The sequence below is a fragment of the Prunus dulcis genome, chromosome 3 (genome assembly GCF_902201215.1).
Source record: "Prunus dulcis chromosome 3, ALMONDv2, whole genome shotgun sequence".
NCBI lineage: Eukaryota > Viridiplantae > Streptophyta > Magnoliopsida > Rosales > Rosaceae > Prunus > Prunus dulcis.
The window spans coordinates 22,007,379-22,024,067 of record NC_047652.1 but is presented as its reverse complement, the minus strand read 5'-3'; the positions used below and the strand labels follow the sequence as shown (position 1 = coordinate 22,024,067).

General features: G+C 36.9%; 3 protein-coding genes across 4 annotated transcripts; 1 reads left to right on the top strand and 2 right to left on the bottom strand.

The window, feature by feature from the left end:
- Positions 1-47: 47 nt before the first annotated feature.
- Positions 48-2,463, bottom strand: LOC117622001. Its single transcript, XM_034352512.1, has 8 exons — positions 2,430-2,463; positions 1,869-2,111; positions 1,439-1,510; positions 1,189-1,265; positions 890-1,052; positions 536-616; positions 364-420; positions 48-249 (listed from the first exon to the last, which is right to left on the bottom strand). Exons 2-8 carry the CDS (start codon positions 2,091-2,093, stop codon positions 160-162), a joined length of 765 nt encoding a protein of 254 aa, XP_034208403.1. The 5' UTR covers positions 2,094-2,111; positions 2,430-2,463; the 3' UTR covers positions 48-159.
- A 2,025-nt stretch (positions 2,464-4,488) lies between these two features.
- On the top strand, positions 4,489-14,050 carry LOC117622953 (structural maintenance of chromosomes protein 4-like). 2 transcript variants are annotated; one of them, XR_004585051.1, is made up of 28 exons: positions 4,489-4,818; positions 5,039-5,128; positions 5,269-5,370; positions 5,711-5,887; positions 5,969-6,099; positions 6,528-6,606; positions 6,690-6,847; positions 6,920-6,995; positions 7,152-7,280; positions 7,349-7,493; positions 7,899-8,029; positions 8,277-8,429; positions 8,520-8,709; positions 9,066-9,199; positions 9,539-9,697; positions 10,123-10,431; positions 10,518-10,694; positions 10,960-11,043; positions 11,129-11,338; positions 11,435-11,524; positions 11,862-11,983; positions 12,059-12,214; positions 12,296-12,403; positions 12,491-12,551; positions 12,782-12,916; positions 13,241-13,313; positions 13,415-13,567; positions 13,690-14,050. XR_004585051.1 is itself a non-coding variant. In XM_034353773.1 (28 exons), exons 1-28 carry the CDS (start codon positions 4,669-4,671, stop codon positions 13,533-13,535), a joined length of 3,738 nt encoding a protein of 1,245 aa, XP_034209664.1. In that variant the 5' UTR covers positions 4,489-4,668; the 3' UTR covers positions 13,536-14,050. The 2 variants fall into 2 exon arrangements, 1 of the variants encoding a protein (XP_034209664.1); XM_034353773.1 differs by adding an exon at positions 13,031-13,118 and having other exon boundaries at positions 13,415-14,050.
- On the bottom strand, positions 13,691-16,235 carry LOC117622954 (aquaporin NIP2-1-like). Its single transcript, XM_034353775.1, has 5 exons — positions 16,107-16,235; positions 15,775-15,999; positions 14,882-15,076; positions 14,732-14,793; positions 13,691-13,991 (listed from the first exon to the last, which is right to left on the bottom strand). The coding sequence occupies exons 1-5, from the start codon at positions 16,233-16,235 to the stop codon at positions 13,715-13,717; spliced, it is 888 nt and encodes a 295-aa protein (XP_034209666.1). The 3' UTR covers positions 13,691-13,714.
- Between the last annotated feature and the right edge of the window lie 454 nt (positions 16,236-16,689).

Below are 16,689 nucleotides of genomic sequence, written 5' to 3'. Positions count from 1 at the left end.
CATGATTTACATTCAAAGGGAACACAATTTAAGCATATGGGTTTATACACACGCATACACAAATTACTTGCTAAGACATTACAAACACATGGCTTCAAATGTTGATTCAACGCTGAAATCTACAACTTTGGAGTAGTTTTTTGAGACCAATGTGGATGATCAGCTCATGCTAGACTGTGACACAACGGGGACGCTAGACTGCGACGCAACTGCAACCTCTGACGCTGCCGAATCCCCTTCATTTTGGTTCTGTTCACAAAACTAGATGATTAATGAAAACTACATATAATTAAACAACTAAACCATGAAAGAGGTGAGGGTGGAATAGGAGTTATATGTAATTGAGTTTGAGGAAGTGCTTACCAACGCTTTCGCAAACCATGCCAGAAGATAGCATGGTATAAAGAAACCCAACATAACCTGTGCAGAGCCATCAATCATCATGGAGCTGAGTTATATAAAATCCAAATAAATCTCAACAAGCAATAGATTTCTTTTTGAGAAATAGGTTCAGTCAGTGTGATATTCCACTTACACAAAAGATAGTTATGAGGTCACTTTCCTTCCCATTTTCTATGAAGTAGTAGACATCTTTCACTACCAGAAACGCCAGGCACTGCAAGCCAATAGCAAACAGATTGATACAATTCATGGGTTGGGGGGTGATCGTATTCGGAAATGGAGCATGCCTCCAATTTCTCCCGCTATTATTAGAGCGTAAATACCAGTACACTACACCAAACGTACACAGAAGTTTCTCTCTCAATGTTGGAAAAATTTGCAGATACAATTAATAATCATCTAATTAGTCTTTATATCATATGTTTGTTGACTACTCTTGAATGATAATTAAATAATTATGACTTAAATTAAATTGGGTAGGCCTTACAATAACAGCTCCAATGCGGCACACTGCACTGCCACTGAAGGCTCTAGCATTATAAACCTGCTGCCTCCGCATGTACTCTGCTGCTGCTGCGTCAATCTGTGCCGTCCGTTGAGCTTGCATGGCAGCCACCACCGGAGTATTATCAAGGGTGAAATAGCCATCCCTGCAACACAACTCCACACACATACCCCATGTATCATTAATTATACGAGCGTTTTAAGGTCATGCTAATCATGAACATGTTTAATTATTAATTTATTAGGCTAATTAGAGACAGATAATTAATTAACTAGCCTTGCCTGATGCCAATGGTGACATCTTCGGCTTGTACATCTTGTGGTGGAGGCAGGACCATCGTATAATCCGGCTGGTATGGCTGTTTATCAGTGACACATATGAGAAAGAAAACAAATAAAATTCTTCTAGTGGTCAAGGATAAATTAAGGGCTCTTTTCGGTGTTTAGGATTGAATTGGATTGGATAAGTGACTGATATTATGTTGGACGAGGAAATGAAAAATAATTAAGGAAGCATGTACAATATATATACCTGTTTGCAGATTTCACAAATCATGCTTAGCCTCTCGTTGATCCATCTTTGAATGCAATCCCTGTGAGCAAACTATACAAAGAGGAAAAGAAAGACAGCCATTAGTAAGAAGCTAGTTAGATCCCAGACGACTCTAGCTAGCTACTTCAGGCACCGATACTTTATGTTAATTTCGAGAAAGAAAAAAGAATTTGATGACGAAAACAAATTTAAAAACAAAAACAAAAACAAAAGAAACGAAGGAGCTGGCTAGCTATTTGCATTAGTTTCTTTCAACAGATACACACAAAAAAGCAAACAAAAAGTTGACTGACACCTACTGACACGTCTTCTCCAGGACAAAGAACGTTGCACATTCAAACTCAATTGTAATCAATAGGCAAATCTGACCAAACAAACAAAATAAATATATATAACGGCTGATATATACCTTGAGAGTGCCGTTGCAGAGGCAAGGAGCTTCCAGTTTGTCCATGAAATCTTCCTCCTGGCAAATTCTGCATTCTACTTGTACATGTTCTTCATCAGTTTCCGCCAGTCCTGCTTCTAGGTCCTCGTTCAAGTCCAGTACTTCGTTCGTTGTTGTTTCTGTGCTGCTAGGGCCAGTGATCTCAGAGGCCTCAGCTTTCTCCAGATCCTTGCTCGTGTTCTCCATTAATTCAATATTAACTAACTTCTGTTGTCTGCTTGAAAAAATAAAAAAATAACCCATCAAATGCTTTACAGCGCCAGATCAAGGCATGCATGATAAGATCCACCAGATCCTCACACATTTTATACAATAAATTACCAACAAAAAAAACTATATACATACCAAGTTTAGGGCTTTTAGTTTACACAAATATCTAGAGAGAAAAAAAAAAAAAAAAAACAAGAAAAATATCATTGGCAAAGACAGTCTCGTAAAACCCTGTTGCAGAAGAAAAGAAAGAGAGTGTGCTGAAGAGAAATGAACTGAAGGAAAGAAAGAGAAAGAGGAAGAGAAATGCACCGACTGTGATCTTCTCTAAGCTTCTCTCTCAAACTCTCTCTCTCTCTCTCTCTCTCTCTCTCTCTCTCACAGTGCGTGAATATCGCTTGCTGCATGGACTGGTTGAGGAGCTCACACTTATAAGGCTGTGTGCAGGTAAGGCTCGGGCGGAGCCGAAGCCGTGGCCGAGCCTGCTTCAGGTTCGGCAGTGTGAGAAACTGCAGAGAGGCAAAAATCCATTTGGCGAAAGGCATGGCTGGAAAGGGACGCGTAATACAGTCATTCTGCCACATAATTATGCTTTTGTTTACAAGGGCTTTGCGTTTCCTTCAAATTCTGGTGCTTTCTCATCTTGTTTTCATCTGCGACGGTTACGCAAGCTTGGGATTTTCCTACTCAAGTTTACTGCCATGCCCTTCTTTTTTTCATAAATTATTCTTCTTGTATTAGGAGAAAAAAAAGGTCAGTTAATTTATATTTTACTTTCTTAAAAGAAAAATAAAAAAACCAAAATTATTCTTATTAATATAGCCTTATATATAAGGTGGGCGGTTAGATAAAAATACACTTGTTTAGGACCCTAAATCACAGTAAACAAACCTAAATAAAATGAAACAATGATGAAAATAAACGGTCGGATGATTTCGTAATTTCATTCCAGCGAAAATTTTGTCGGCATTCAAAATGGCAGAATCGTAAACCAACATGATCGTTTATTCGACATTCATATTCTGACAAAATATCACTTTTTAGATTCGGTAATTATGATATGCTGCTTAGATAATTGTAAATTGAAGTATGACAAAGTAGCAACAATGCCAAAATCCTTTACTCGACGCTTAGATTTCGACAAAATTATACTTTTAACTGGATTTGACAATTATGACATGCCCTTTTTAACTATGTAGACAAATATAAATATTTATAAGGCATGATCAATGAACTAAACCTAGTGATGCCATTTCTAATTGTTATGTTTAGCTAGATTGCAACAATCTATGCAACATTTGTTATGTTCAAGATTGAATTGATTATGTGGGAGCATATAATTCCAATGGTAGAATAGTTACTTTCATATTTGTTGTAATAGTTCGAGTCTCACCCTCCCTTTGTCTAAATTGAAAAAATGAATTATTTACTCAAATGGTCCTCAAACTTATACTCGAGTTGCATTTTGGTCCCTCAACTAAATTATTCGATTAAATAGTCTATAAACTCTCTATTATTTGGCAAATTGGTCCCCCGTTACATTATGTTCATAGTACTGTTAAATATGAGAGCAAATTGGTCATTTTGTATGTTAAAGATAAAAAAATACTGAAAAATGAAATAAAAAGCTTTTACTCTCTCTCTCTCTCTCTCTCTCTCTCTCTCTCTCTCTACATTGGTAATGGGTTGCAGGATGGGTTATGATGGGTTATGCGGGTAGGGGGGAGGAGGAGGGGTATGTTGCCTAGAAGGGGGGAGTGGGCGAATGGGAGAGAGAGGGAAAGAGGGGGAAAACAGAAGGAGGGAGGGGTCCGTGGGGGAATGGGAGAGAGGAAATTGGAGGGAGGGGGCATTGGGATTTTCTTTTTTTTCTTCAATTTTTTATAATTTTGTATTAATTTTAATAATATTTTTATTTTTTAATTATGAAAAGTCATATTTATCTTAAAATTTAGTAAAATCTGACAGAAAATTAGACGGTAGGACCAATTTGCCAAATAATAAAGACTTGATGGACCATTTGAGCGAATAATTTAGTTGAAGGACCAAAATGCAACTTGGGTATAGGTTTGAGAACCAATTAAGTAAATAACCCTTGAAAAAATATATATATTGGATAAAATAAATTGTAATACTACTAAAATATTGGGCCTAACATATGGCCAGCTCACTATTATGTAAGCCGAGAGTACCTTCATGGGCTACTGTACGGCCCATGTATCATTTGAGAGTTGATAGGCCCCTCGCAATTCTCAGTTTCCCGCCGAAACGAGAATCGTTATTTTTCACGAAAAATAAACATATTTTATTTTATTTTAATTTTTGAAAAAAGTTTAAATTTAAACTGGCGGTTCAATGTACAAATGTAGATCGGAGACTCAAAGTATTCAGTTGCTTTGGGTTTCAGCGAGGAGCTTGAAATTCCTGAGAATTCAATTCTTCGAGAAGCATCTCGCTTCTACTTCTCAGTTCTTAGTATTATTCAGTTCTCTTCGCACTAGGTAAACGAAGTCTAAAGAGATACAGAAGGCTCCGAGTTGACTCGGGCAAAATGGTGGTGGAAACGCAGGACGAGTTCATGGCAGACGGCTCCGACCCGGGTCGTGGAGCATCCAAGGCCCCGAGGCTGTTCATCAGGGAAATGGTTATGAGGAACTTCAAGTCTTACGCCGGTGAACAACGCGTTGGTCCTTTCCATAAGGTTAGGGTTTTTAAAATTCTCTCGATAAGTTTCCAGGCGCTATTAGTTTTGTAAAATTGGAAGCTAGGAGTTTTGCTTTTTGCCGAAAAAAATGCATCTTGTGTAAGATTTAGGAAGAATGCTTCGCATATATAGTTACAGAAGACTTGATTCCCTTTCTCTCTGAATTTACTTATTAGTTCTATTTTATGTTTTTATTTATTTTTTGGTTGGGGGTCAGAGCTTTTCTGCAGTTGTTGGACCCAATGGGAGTGGGAAAAGCAATGTGATAGATGCAATGCTCTTTGTATTTGGAAAGCGAGCTAAGCAGGTATACTGAATGTTCCTCCTTATTCTATATGATTAGTTTGGATTATATTACATGTATTTTGGGTTTTAAAAAGCATCAAATGTTACGTTTCTTTGCTTTGGTTTTACTTTTCTTCCTCTAATTGTGCGATATAATTGTAGATGCGACTTAACAAAGTTTCGGAGCTTATTCATAACTCCACAAATCACCAGAATCTGGATAGTGCTGGAGTTTCTGTTCATTTCCAGGAGATCTTTGATTTGGTAATTTTAGCCTTTTATCGTTTGCGTTTTGTTTACTCTGAAAATTGATTAGTAGCCTTGATTTATTGTGAGAAGATAAAAGAAAGAAGATTAAGATTTCAAGTTTTAAAGTGTCCTGTTGTAACTTCTTTTTAGAAAAAAACAATCAATTCAACTGGACCTGTAGGACTCTCCTGAGATTTTTTGTTTTTTTTTTTTGGGTGAGGTTATTCTGGTATTTAGTAATGAATATAGTAGGATTTAAAGTTTTTTCATGCTTTCTATGTGCCTAAGTATCTGGTGTAAGTGTAGGTTATCTTAGTTTGATGATTTTTTCAAACTACATTTGCAATCATTACAGAATGATGGCACATTTGAAGCTGTTCCAGGAAGTGATTTTGTAATCACTAGGGTAGCATTTCGCGATAACTCCTCCAAATATTTCATTAATGACCGTGCAAGCAACTTCACTGAAGTTACCAAGAAACTGAAAGGGAAAGGAGTTGACCTGGACAACAATCGTTTTTTGATCCTTCAGGTTTGATATTAGACATGCAGCTCTTCTACTTTGAGAAAGATTTCCTCGGTGTTTTAAGAGTTTGCTTATGGTTACTATCAGGGTGAAGTTGAGCAGATTTCACTGATGAAGCCAAAAGCTCAAGGATCTCATGATGAAGGTTTTCTTGAATACCTAGAGGACATTATTGGAACTGACAAATACGTTGAAAAGATTGATGAATCTTATAAAGAGTGAGTACTTTGTCTGTGTTTATTATATTGAAAAAGTTGTCCTGTTATAATCCTGCTCTTGGACATGCATATTCTCTTTTCTGTCACAGTTTATGCTCTACTTGTAGGATTTCCAAGCGCAGGCAGCTCCTTTTTGTTAGCTAGATAATGAAAGACTAGCGAATGGAAACTTTCCTTGTATGGATGTTTTACAGAAAGACACTAGAACTGATCTCCAGATTTCATTAACTAAAGTAATAGCTATTTTTAATAAAAGAAGATTAAACAATTATCATTTAATTCCTTTTAACATAATAAGGATGGCTTTATGCACTTTTGTTGCTGAATTCTCAATCATTTTTGGGAATTCCCTTCCTTTCCCCATCTTTCTGATAGAGAAATCTCGTATTTCTAACAACTGGACATGATTGCTTTCATTGGTCTCATAGGTTAGAATCCCTCAATGAGAAAAGATCTGGTGTGGTGCAAATGGTGAAGTTGGCAGAGAAAGAAAGAGATGGCTTGGAGGTATATAAAGTTTGCATATTGGTAGACTATCTTCTGATATGATATATTGACCTTCTGATATATATGTATATCTCATTGAACAGGATGTGAAAAACGAAGCAGAAGCCTACATGCTGAAGGAGTTGTCACTTCTGAAATGGCAAGAGAAAGCCACAAAATTGGCTCATGAGGATACCACGGAAAAATTGGTTCATCTACAAGAAAATATGTCCAACTTAGAAGGAAATCTAAAGACCGAAAGGTAAACCTGATCAAACTAGGAGTACGTTGATTCAAAACTTATTTTTAATGATGATCTTGGCTGCTATTTCAGGGAGAAGATTCAGGAGAGTAATGATGCATTGAAGGAGCTTGAATCTGAGCACAATAAACATACAAAACAACAAGAGGTTTGGTTTACATGCCTTTTCTGTTCCACAAGCCGAGCTTCTCAGTTAATGATATTTGAATTTCTTGTTTGTTAGAAGAAATGACAAGTACATCAAACCTTATGCTGTCTTTGTCACTTTCTCAAAACATGACTCGATTCTGTGTTCTGGTTTTAGGAACTTGAAACTGACCTCAGAAGATGTAAGGACGAATTTAAGCAGTTCGAAAGGGAGGATGTTAAACATCGGGAGGATATGAAGCATGTGAAACAGAAAATCAGGAAACTCAATGATAAAGTCGAAAAGGTAGGGGAAAGGCATTCTTTAGTTGAAGTAAAATGGGCATGCATCTTACCTTTTGGCTTCAACTGCAGGACTCGTTAAAGATTAATGACATAGAGAAGGAGTGTGAGGACTCCACAAATATCATCCCAATACTTGAGCAAAGTATTCCACAACTGCAAAAATCCTTGCTGGATGAAGAAAAAGTCCTAGAGGAAATTATAGAGAACTCAAAAGGTGGTTTCTTTTCAATTTCAATTGTTCAGATCTGGTGATTTTCTTTTTATTAGAATTGTTTACTTAGCATGAAATAAAAGAGTTTGTATAGTTTTAATGTGATGCACTTGATATGATAAACATTTGCTGGACCGGAATATATCATATATGATTTATACTTTTATCTAGTCTAAAAGTAGTTTGCATCTCCGTGAACCATTACATGTCTTTGATGTAATTGACACGGATGCATATGTTCTTGTTTCAATGTCTGTTATGTAAGGCTTTCATCTTTGAGTGTTGGCATTCCGTTAGTTATAGAAGTTAGTCCCTTTTACATAATTAGTGTCAAATCTCCCCAGCACAGATGCAGCTTTATAGCTTATTTTTCTTAACATGTCACATGCTTCCTCTTTTCACCAACAGCGGAAACTGAAAGTTATCGCTCTGAGCTTACAAAAGTTCGTGCTGAATTAGAACCTTGGGAAAAGCAACTGATTGAGCACAAGGGGAAACTTGAAGTTGCATGTACTGAGGAGAAGCTTTTGAATGAAAAGGTGACGTTATATTGGCGTTGACACTTTTTCAGTAAAAAATAAGTTGATGGTGACCGGACAGCTCTCTGTATGCTTAGTATCTCCTGTCTTTTCAATGATTAGACTAAAAGATATTTGTTCTGTGACTAAAGTAAAAACTAAAGAGTTCTTTTGTACCACTCCTTCTTGGATTGAAGAACTTATGAGTTTTAGTTTGAGGAGGACTTTCAGCTTAATTTACTTTTTAATTTTTTAAAAATTGTTGCAGCATCAAGCTGGTCATACAGCTTTTGAAGATGCTCGAAAGCAAATGGACGATATATTGGGAAGGATAGAAACAAAAACTGCTGGCATTTCAAAAATTCAAAGCGAATTAGAAAAGAGCAAGCTTGAAGGAATTGAAGCTCGTAGAGAGGAACAGGTGTGTTTTCATTACTGGGATTTCAAGTTTTTTGTTAATTTATCGTTTTGCATGTCAAGGGATGTGGTGAGAACTGATGACTTCTTGCAGGATTACATTAAAGAACAAGAAGCTCTGATTCCTTGTGAACAAGCTGCAAGACAGAAGGTTGCAGAACTTAAGTCCGTTTTGGATTCTGAAAGGAGTCAAGGAACAGTTTTAAAAGCAATTTTACATGCTAAGGAGTCCAACCGAATACAGGGAATACATGGCCGAATGGGTGATTTAGGTGCTATTGACGGTGAGTGTTCTGTGCATTGAGGTTGAGTGTATGATTGCTGCTAACTTTTATTCTGCTCAAGTTTCAGATTGGTTTTATTTATTGTTGTCATCAGCTATACATTAACTGACAAATAGTTAATTACCTGGAAGTTTAGATTTGTACTTGATGCTGGGGTGAAATGCCTGGTGGCAAGTGAAAAGTGCCATCCACTTACATTCATGATTTCTTTCTTGCTGTGCTTATGATTTTTAACACACTGAAGTGCATATCCTTTTCTTAACCCCATACTTTATTAATTCTCAAAACCACACTCTACATACACTGAGTTTATTTTTTGGAATTAACTTCTTTTTAAAATGACATTGTCTTTGCAGCAAAATATGATGTTGCCATATCAACAGCTTGCTCTGGACTTGACTACATTGTGGTGGAAACAACTAGTGCAGCACAAGCATGTGTTGAGCTACTCCGAAGGGAGAATATTGGGATTGCAACTTTTATGATATTGGTATTAATTCCATGTAGTCTTCAGCATAAACCTAAAATCCTAACATTGAGCAACTGTTTTAAGCACCTAAAAACCTTTGGACTGAACAATTTCAGAGTAGTGTATATTCACATATTAGATTGGGGGAAGTTACAACATTTTCAAAGTTCTTTTGGGATTTTGAAGACATTAGGTTTGGCATTGGGGTGTGAGTTAACTACTCTAGTGAATGGAGGTTATGTCTTGGTAGCACTCATTGTGGGGAATGTACAACAATATTAGTTGAGTGCATTATGCATTGCATACGTTTTATTGGGGAGTTGCTAATTCTGATTTCATGTTGTAATTTTAATATCTCAGGAAAAGCAAGTTGATCTTTTACCAAAATTGAAGGAGAATGTCAGCACTCCAGAAGGCGTTCCACGCCTTTTTGATTTAGTTAGAGTTAAGGATGAGAGAATGAAACTTGCATTCTTTGCAGCATTGGGAAATACCATTGTAGCTAAAGATCTTGACCAGGTATGTTCCAATTTCCACATGTATCAATCTCACCGTCTTTGTTCGGTTAAGCCTAATTTTGCATAGCATGATTGTTGTGCTTCTTAAGTTTGCATAATGTAAAACCCAAAACAAATATGAAAAAAGTCTGAAAAAATGTTGAACATAATAATAAGGATAGCTGGCAAGAATATTCCAAGATCTAGGGGCGGCTTTTCTTCATGGGGCATTTTATAAGTGATTTTGACATAGAGGGGTAAATGATTACCTCTTCATAAGCAGTGTTCTCTTACATTTTTTTTGAAAGTAGTTCGAATCAGATTACATTTGAACTCCATTTTCTAATACAAATGCAATCAGTGATCCTATGTGGCTTACTTTACATTCCAATTAAATTTCATTTTAGTTTGGCCAGCAATTAAATAGCACTCTATTTTCAATTTTAGGCGACACGCATTGCATATGGCGGTAACAGAGAATTTCGACGAGTGGTAACACTTGATGGTGCACTATTTGAAAAATCTGGTACTATGAGCGGTGGGGGTAGTAAGCCGCGTGGTGGTAAGATGGGCACTTCTATTCGTGCCGCCAGTGTTTCTGGGGAAGCTGTTGCAAATGCTGAGAAGGAGCTCGCAGCCATGGTTGATTCACTAAATAACATCCGCCAACAAATTGCTGATGCAGTGCGGAGATATCAAGGCTCAGAAAAAGCAGTTGCACGCTTGGAGATGGAATTAGCTAAATGCCAGAAAGAGGTGATTCTGAGTATGGCACATTGGATTCTCTTAGGTTGTATATATTTGAGAAGAATTTCTTCAATAAAAGTTTTAATTTTGAACAGATTGACAGTTTGAATTCACAACATAGTTATCTTGAGAACCAAATTGGTTCCCTGAAGGCTGCATCACAGCCGAAGAAGGATGAGCTTGATCGGCTGGCTGAACTAAAGAATATTATTTCTCTTGAAGAAAAGGAGATGGATAAACTTACACAAGGGTCTAAGCAGCTGAAGGAGAAGGTGAGGAACTCTTTTATGACTTTTGTCCTTTCAAGTAGCAGCTAATCATGTTGGGTAACTGAATAACCAAACACAGTACACGCACTCACATACAGGCTGAGTTTGTGCTTTATCTTCTCGTCTACCATGTTTCAATTATAGAATTCTGAGAACGGATGGAACTTTAAACTAGTTATCACATACACAACGTATATACACATTATTTGATTTGATTTGATTTTTTTTGTTTTTTGGGTTTTAGTGACTGATTTCTGGTTGTCTCTAGGCCTTGAAGCTACAGAGTAATATAGAAAATGCTGGTGGTGAAAGACTAAAAACACAGAAGTTAACGGTCAATAATATTCAGTCTGTAAGTATTTGCATCACTATGAAATATCTATACTGTAGTGGGGTGTCTGTTGAATCTGTCCTAATTCGTGCAACTTAATTGCTAGGTTATTGATCAAAAGAACACTGAGATTAACCGCCGCAAAGTCCAAATTGAGACTGGCCAGAAAACACTAAAGAAGCTGACAAAGGTGATTGAAGAATCGAATCATGAGAAAGAACGACTTGAGAAGGAGAAGGAAAAATTGTCTGACAAATTCAAAGATATAGAACAGAAGGCGTTTAAAGTTAAAGAGAAATACGAGGAAATACAGAAGGTTTACTTTTATAATTACTCAATTTCTATGCACCAGGGTAATATTGAAAAAGAGAATGTGTCTTACTGCTATATAATTTTGATATATCCTGTGCAGCTAATTGATAAACATAGAGATGTGTTGGATAAAGCGAAATCTGACTATAACAAGATGAAAAGGACTGTGGATGACTTGCGGGCATCAGAGGTACTATGCTGAAAAATGCGTATTTTTACTGTCATTCTATTTTTACTGTCATTCTATAGTGCCAAAATTAATACTGTTTTGAAATTCTAATGGTGGTAACTATGCCCCTAATACTAGAAGAACCTGATCTGCAAAGCAGTAAGCCCAATTATAGAGTTAGTAACTGGCACTTAGCAGTAATCGGTCACTTTCCGTCTTCTTTGATCATGAATACTACTTGTACTGCACAGTAACAAATCTGGTACCTTAGAATTCTGCGGTTACTCTTTTTTGTATCTATAAGGTCAGGTTGTTTTTCCCCACTAACACCATCAACATTTACTTGGTGATGTCACAGGTTGATGCTGACTTTAAATTACAAGATATGAAGAAGCTAGGAAAGGAGCTGGAGTTGAAGGAGAAGGGTTACAAGAAAAGGCTTGCCGACTTGCAAACTGCCCTTGTAAAGCATATGGAACAGTATGTGGATTTCAGAAAATACTGGTTTAGAATGGTTTATTGAACATTGTAATTAACACTATCTCTTGATTGCAGAATTCAGAAAGACTTGGTGGACTCTGAAAAGCTTCAAGCAACCCTGGCAGATGAAGTCCTAAATAACCCTTGTGACCTTAAAAGGGCCCTTGAAATGGTAGCACTTCTTGAAGCGCAATTGAAAGAGATGAATCCAAATCTTGATTCAATCGCAGAGTATGGTTTCTCTTCATTTTCAAATATATTTATGATTTGACTTGTATACCGCATAGTTCTTTTAATTGCTTCTTTTAATAGGTATCGGAGAAAGGTCTCATCATATAATGAACGAGTTGAGGATCTTAACATGGTCACTCAACAGCGTGATGACATAAAGAGGCAGTATGATGAGTGGAGAAAGAAGAGGCATGACACCTTTCTGTTTATATGTGTTCTGTAATTTTATTTTTTAAAGTTGTAACTCTTATTCATTTGAAATTTTTATGATTTTAGGTTGGATGAGTTTATGGCAGGATTTAATGCAATCTCTTTGAAGTTAAAGGAAATGTATCAGGTCTCTCTCTCTCTCTCTCTCTCTCTCTCTCTCTCCTCGGTTTTGATGGATCTATATTTCTACCTTCCATGCTGTCCACAAGTGAGCTTGTTGAACAGTTTGAATTAGCACAGGCATTGCTTGTGCCACTTGGACGCTGGTATCAAATGGTGTTTTACTAATTTGAGAATGCGTTTGATTTTACCTTTAGATGCATGATTCCTTATCTTTTTTGCTTCTGTTATTTATAGATGATCACGCTGGGAGGTGATGCAGAACTTGAGCTAGTGGACTCCCTGGATCCTTTCTCTGAAGGTGTTGTTTTCAGCGTCAGACCGCCAAAGAAGAGTTGGAAGAATATTGCAAATTTATCTGGTGGTGAAAAGGTACCGTGAATTTTTCTCACATGCTGTTTCTTGATTTCCACAACAGCCAATAAAACCTATCTATACTATAATATGAAAGATATAATATAATCTTTGGTTCTTAACTGCTTGCAGACATTGAGCTCGTTAGCTCTTGTTTTTGCACTGCATCATTACAAGCCTACCCCTCTTTATGTAATGGATGAAATCGATGCCGCTCTAGGTACTTTTTGATGAATTGCTGAGCTAAATTCCAATTTTTTTAATATCAATTTATTAACATCCCCCCTCTCTTTTTTGGGTGCACCGCCAACATTCGTATTTATGGTTCATATGGCCTTGCAGACTTCAAGAATGTCTCTATTGTGGGCCATTACGTGAAGGACCGGACAAAGGATGCACAGTTCATAATCATAAGGTTGGTTAATTGCTCTCTGTGGAAGATTATAACTGGAAATCACCGGAATTATGTTAATAATTGAAGCTGGTTGTTTACATAATGTATTGTGCTATGTGCAGCCTTAGGAACAATATGTTTGAGTTGGCAGATCGACTGGTTGGGATATACAAAACAGATAATTGCACAAAGAGTATCACCATCAATCCAGGAAGTTTTGTGGTCTGCGAAAATGCTGCTTGACACAATTCTTTTAGCACCAGGCTTGCATATAAGTACATATTTTTTTATTAGAGTGTTGTTTATGCTATGTATTGGCAATGCCATGTTGCTGGGTATTTAAAACAAAAACACGAACTTCTAATATAGAGACTCTTGGATTTTCCCATATGATTAGGTTTGGTATGTGAAACCCAAAAATTTCAAGCTGAATCGAGAGGATCTTTGCAGGGAACTTGTCCATTGTCGCTCTTCATTCGACGAAGCTTGAATGCAAATGAGCGTGGTGGAGGTGGTGGTGGTGGTGGTGATATTGGCTGGGTAGGGTTTTCACTCACCCGAATGAAGTTGTAGGACCATGACCCAAGTAGGGTTCCTATCACTGGTCCAACGACGTAGACCCAGATTCCCTTGTAGTATGTGCTTGCAATTGCGGGGCCTATTGTCCTGGCTGGGTTCATGGATCCACCTGATATTGGTCTGATTATTCACTAAACTCCTTGTTAGCTGTTATAATAACTCACTCTTTATATCTCTAATGCAAAAAGTTTTAGCAAGTTTACGTAGAAGTAATGGAATCAAAATTAAGGGAATCATTTCCTTCCCGACTTCTCTGTAGTTAATTACACAAAAAATAATTTAATATGCATGTTCTACCTGAACATACTTATTCAAATACTCAAATTGGGAATTGAATCAACTAGGAGGGAGTAGTTGATTCAAGAGATATTTAGTGATATACCCATTTTTAGCACTAATATTATAAATAAACCATACACAATTGAATTCCTATAAACAAACCCAAAAAAAACCCAAAAAATGATAGCTAGCCTTATTGAATTTAATATTGATTATTAAATTACTTTGATGCCCTATTGAGTGCTTTGGGTATTTTTATGAGATTTTGGGGTTGGGCTTGTTTTAAGAAATTGATGGCAGTTTTGTAATTTATAAGAAGTTAAAAGCTTTTTTGTTATGTTTGTAAATGGGCTTTGGGTGTGTTTCTAAAGTCCATTTTATATAGGGTATTTTTATAATTTGGGCCTCCATATTGGGTATAATAGTGAATCCCCCTTGATTCAATTCACATATTCCTTATTTATCATATTCCATTTCTTTATATTCCTTATGTACTCAGTTAATTTTAGAGTTCATTTAGCATTACTCTTCTTTATATTCCCATTACATATAAGTAAACATAAGTGTAACTTCATGCTTACCCAGCAAAGATTGAAGTTATGCAAACTGCGGAGCCAACTGCTACACCTGCCAGCTCTCCTATCTGTTTTTTTTTTAGATGAAAATTTTAAATTAAAGAGTTGAAAATTCATGACAAAATAAAGGAGAAAATAAGGGGATGTAATATGTACAGCTTTGGTATCGGTTGCCACTGCTGAAGCGATGAACATCATGGAGAATGTCATGACAATTTCTGCGATCAAAGCTTGAAAGTCTGATCCAGAAGGTGATGTGGTGCCAACATGTTTGATTGGATGCAATAGCACAGAAAGCGTAAATGAGGCAGATATGGATCCTGCTAGTTGAGCTACCCAATAGATTGGGACCTGAAAGAAGGCATTGAAGAATACACACACAGAAAGGTCCATGAATTTTTGCGGTACAATGCTATTATTATGGTATATATTCCTAAACCCACTACCATAAACTAAACTTGGGGTACTTTGCTGAAAACTGGAGCAAATGCTTTTTACCCCATGCCTCCCCAAAAAAAAAGCCTTTTTGGGAATGTAATCATTTTGAATTTGTTTTCCCAATATCACAAATGATATTTAAAATGTAATTCTCCGACATTACTCTAATTTATAAGAAGGGGGATTCGAAAATGAATGTAAGGGCAGAGAGTTCATTATTTTGGCCAACTAGCCTAACCCGCTTATAGAGAGAATTCACTCAATTAACAACATTGTTGCTTTCTCCTATCTTCTCTTTCCAATCTCAATTTATTAAAATTGTTTTCATAAGATAATATCCCAATTATTTTCATTATTCATTTAAGTTAGTTGAGTTTTGTGGCCAAATGTGACTACAGTGGATAACATCGTGGGTCATGGCCCCAAATGAGGCTTGTCTTGGACCCTACGTAAGCATCTATCATAGCATGTGAGTACCATGGGCCTGTCTCCAGACGTGCATGGCATTGGACACACATAATTGAATTCCGACAGAAAAAAAAAACCCCAACCGTATAGATCATAACAAAAATAGAACTACATGGGGATCTCAGAAGGGTAGCTGTAGGTACCTGTTTCCATGGAAAATGCCTAACAGCAGCAAAAGCTAGAGTGACGGCAGGGTTCATGTGTGCCCCAGAGATGTGGCCAACCGCATAGATCATCACGGTCACTACAAGCCCTCCTGCAATTGAAGCTCCAAGCCTTGACACTTTGTGTTCATCGCTGGCAGCAAGAGCAGCCGAACCACATGTCACAAACACCAACATGTACGTCGCAATCATCTCTGCCACCACCTGCATGAAATGCATACACGTTAATTAAGTTGAACAATTTCAGAAGATGAAAACGAAGCAAAACAAAAAAGGAGGGACAAATATATCACATACAACGTTGTACCTACCTTTCTGAAGAAGCCAGGTGGGTAATATTGTTGTTCAAATGTTGGATTTTGGGATATGGGGTGGTTTTCCTGCACTGAGACTAACTCGTTTGTGTTGTGGTTTCCAGGCTCTCGATGTTTTGTGGCCATTTTTCGATTCAGAAGAATTAAGAAGCTGGAATTTGTATAAATATACTACTGGTGATGGGAATTAGGGAATTGGAGGAGAGATTGATCAAGTACCAAGATTGCAGGAGCTCATATCCCCTCAGGCTGGTTTGGTAGATAAGATTTTATAGTGGAGATATCACTTTTAAGTTAATTTATAGTCCAACAATTTAGTGCCATAGTGGAGTTTTGTTAGATAAAAAGAAGATATATAATACATAAGGTTGCAGAAAGTAACAGGATTCAATAATGAGGATACTTAAATAATTTTATTTGAGGGATACCTCTTAGGGTCCTTTACGAATTTATTTTCAACGATTCAAGTCATCTATTTTTTTAAGTCTAAATTCATAGATCATTCTTGCAAAAAATTAGACAAATCGAAACCGTTTCGACATCCAATTGTGTCATACAAAATCAATAAACACGGTGCTTC

What these genes read in the sequence shown, in the direction of transcription:
- LOC117622001 (XM_034352512.1), bottom strand. Translation starts at nt 2,093, where the DNA reads ATGGAGAACACGAGCAAGGATCTGGAGAAAGCTGAGGCCTCTGAGATC. An exon ending in TTTGTGAAATCTGCAAACAG is followed by an intron (nt 1,266 to 1,438) that starts GTATATATATTG and finishes ACTGATAAACAG; the next exon opens with CCATACCAGCCGGATTATAC. An exon ending in GATGTCACCATTGGCATCAG is followed by an intron (nt 1,053 to 1,188) that starts GCAAGGCTAGTT and finishes GTTGTGTTGCAG; the next exon opens with GGATGGCTATTTCACCCTTG.
- LOC117622953 (XM_034353773.1), top strand. Translation starts at nt 4,669, where the DNA reads ATGGTGGTGGAAACGCAGGACGAGTTCATGGCAGACGGCTCCGACCCG. An exon ending in ATTGATGAATCTTATAAAGA is followed by an intron (nt 6,100 to 6,527) that starts GTGAGTACTTTG and finishes TTGGTCTCATAG; the next exon opens with GTTAGAATCCCTCAATGAGA. An exon ending in CTAAGCAGCTGAAGGAGAAG is followed by an intron (nt 10,695 to 10,959) that starts GTGAGGAACTCT and finishes GGTTGTCTCTAG; the next exon opens with GCCTTGAAGCTACAGAGTAA.
- LOC117622954 (XM_034353775.1), bottom strand. Translation starts at nt 16,235, where the DNA reads ATGGCCACAAAACATCGAGAGCCTGGAAACCACAACACAAACGAGTTA. An exon ending in CACCTGGCTTCTTCAGAAAG is followed by an intron (nt 16,000 to 16,106) that starts GTAGGTACAACG and finishes CATTTCATGCAG; the next exon opens with GTGGTGGCAGAGATGATTGC. An exon ending in ATAACTTCAATCTTTGCTGG is followed by an intron (nt 13,992 to 14,731) that starts GTAAGCATGAAG and finishes GTGAATAATCAG; the next exon opens with ACCAATATCAGGTGGATCCA.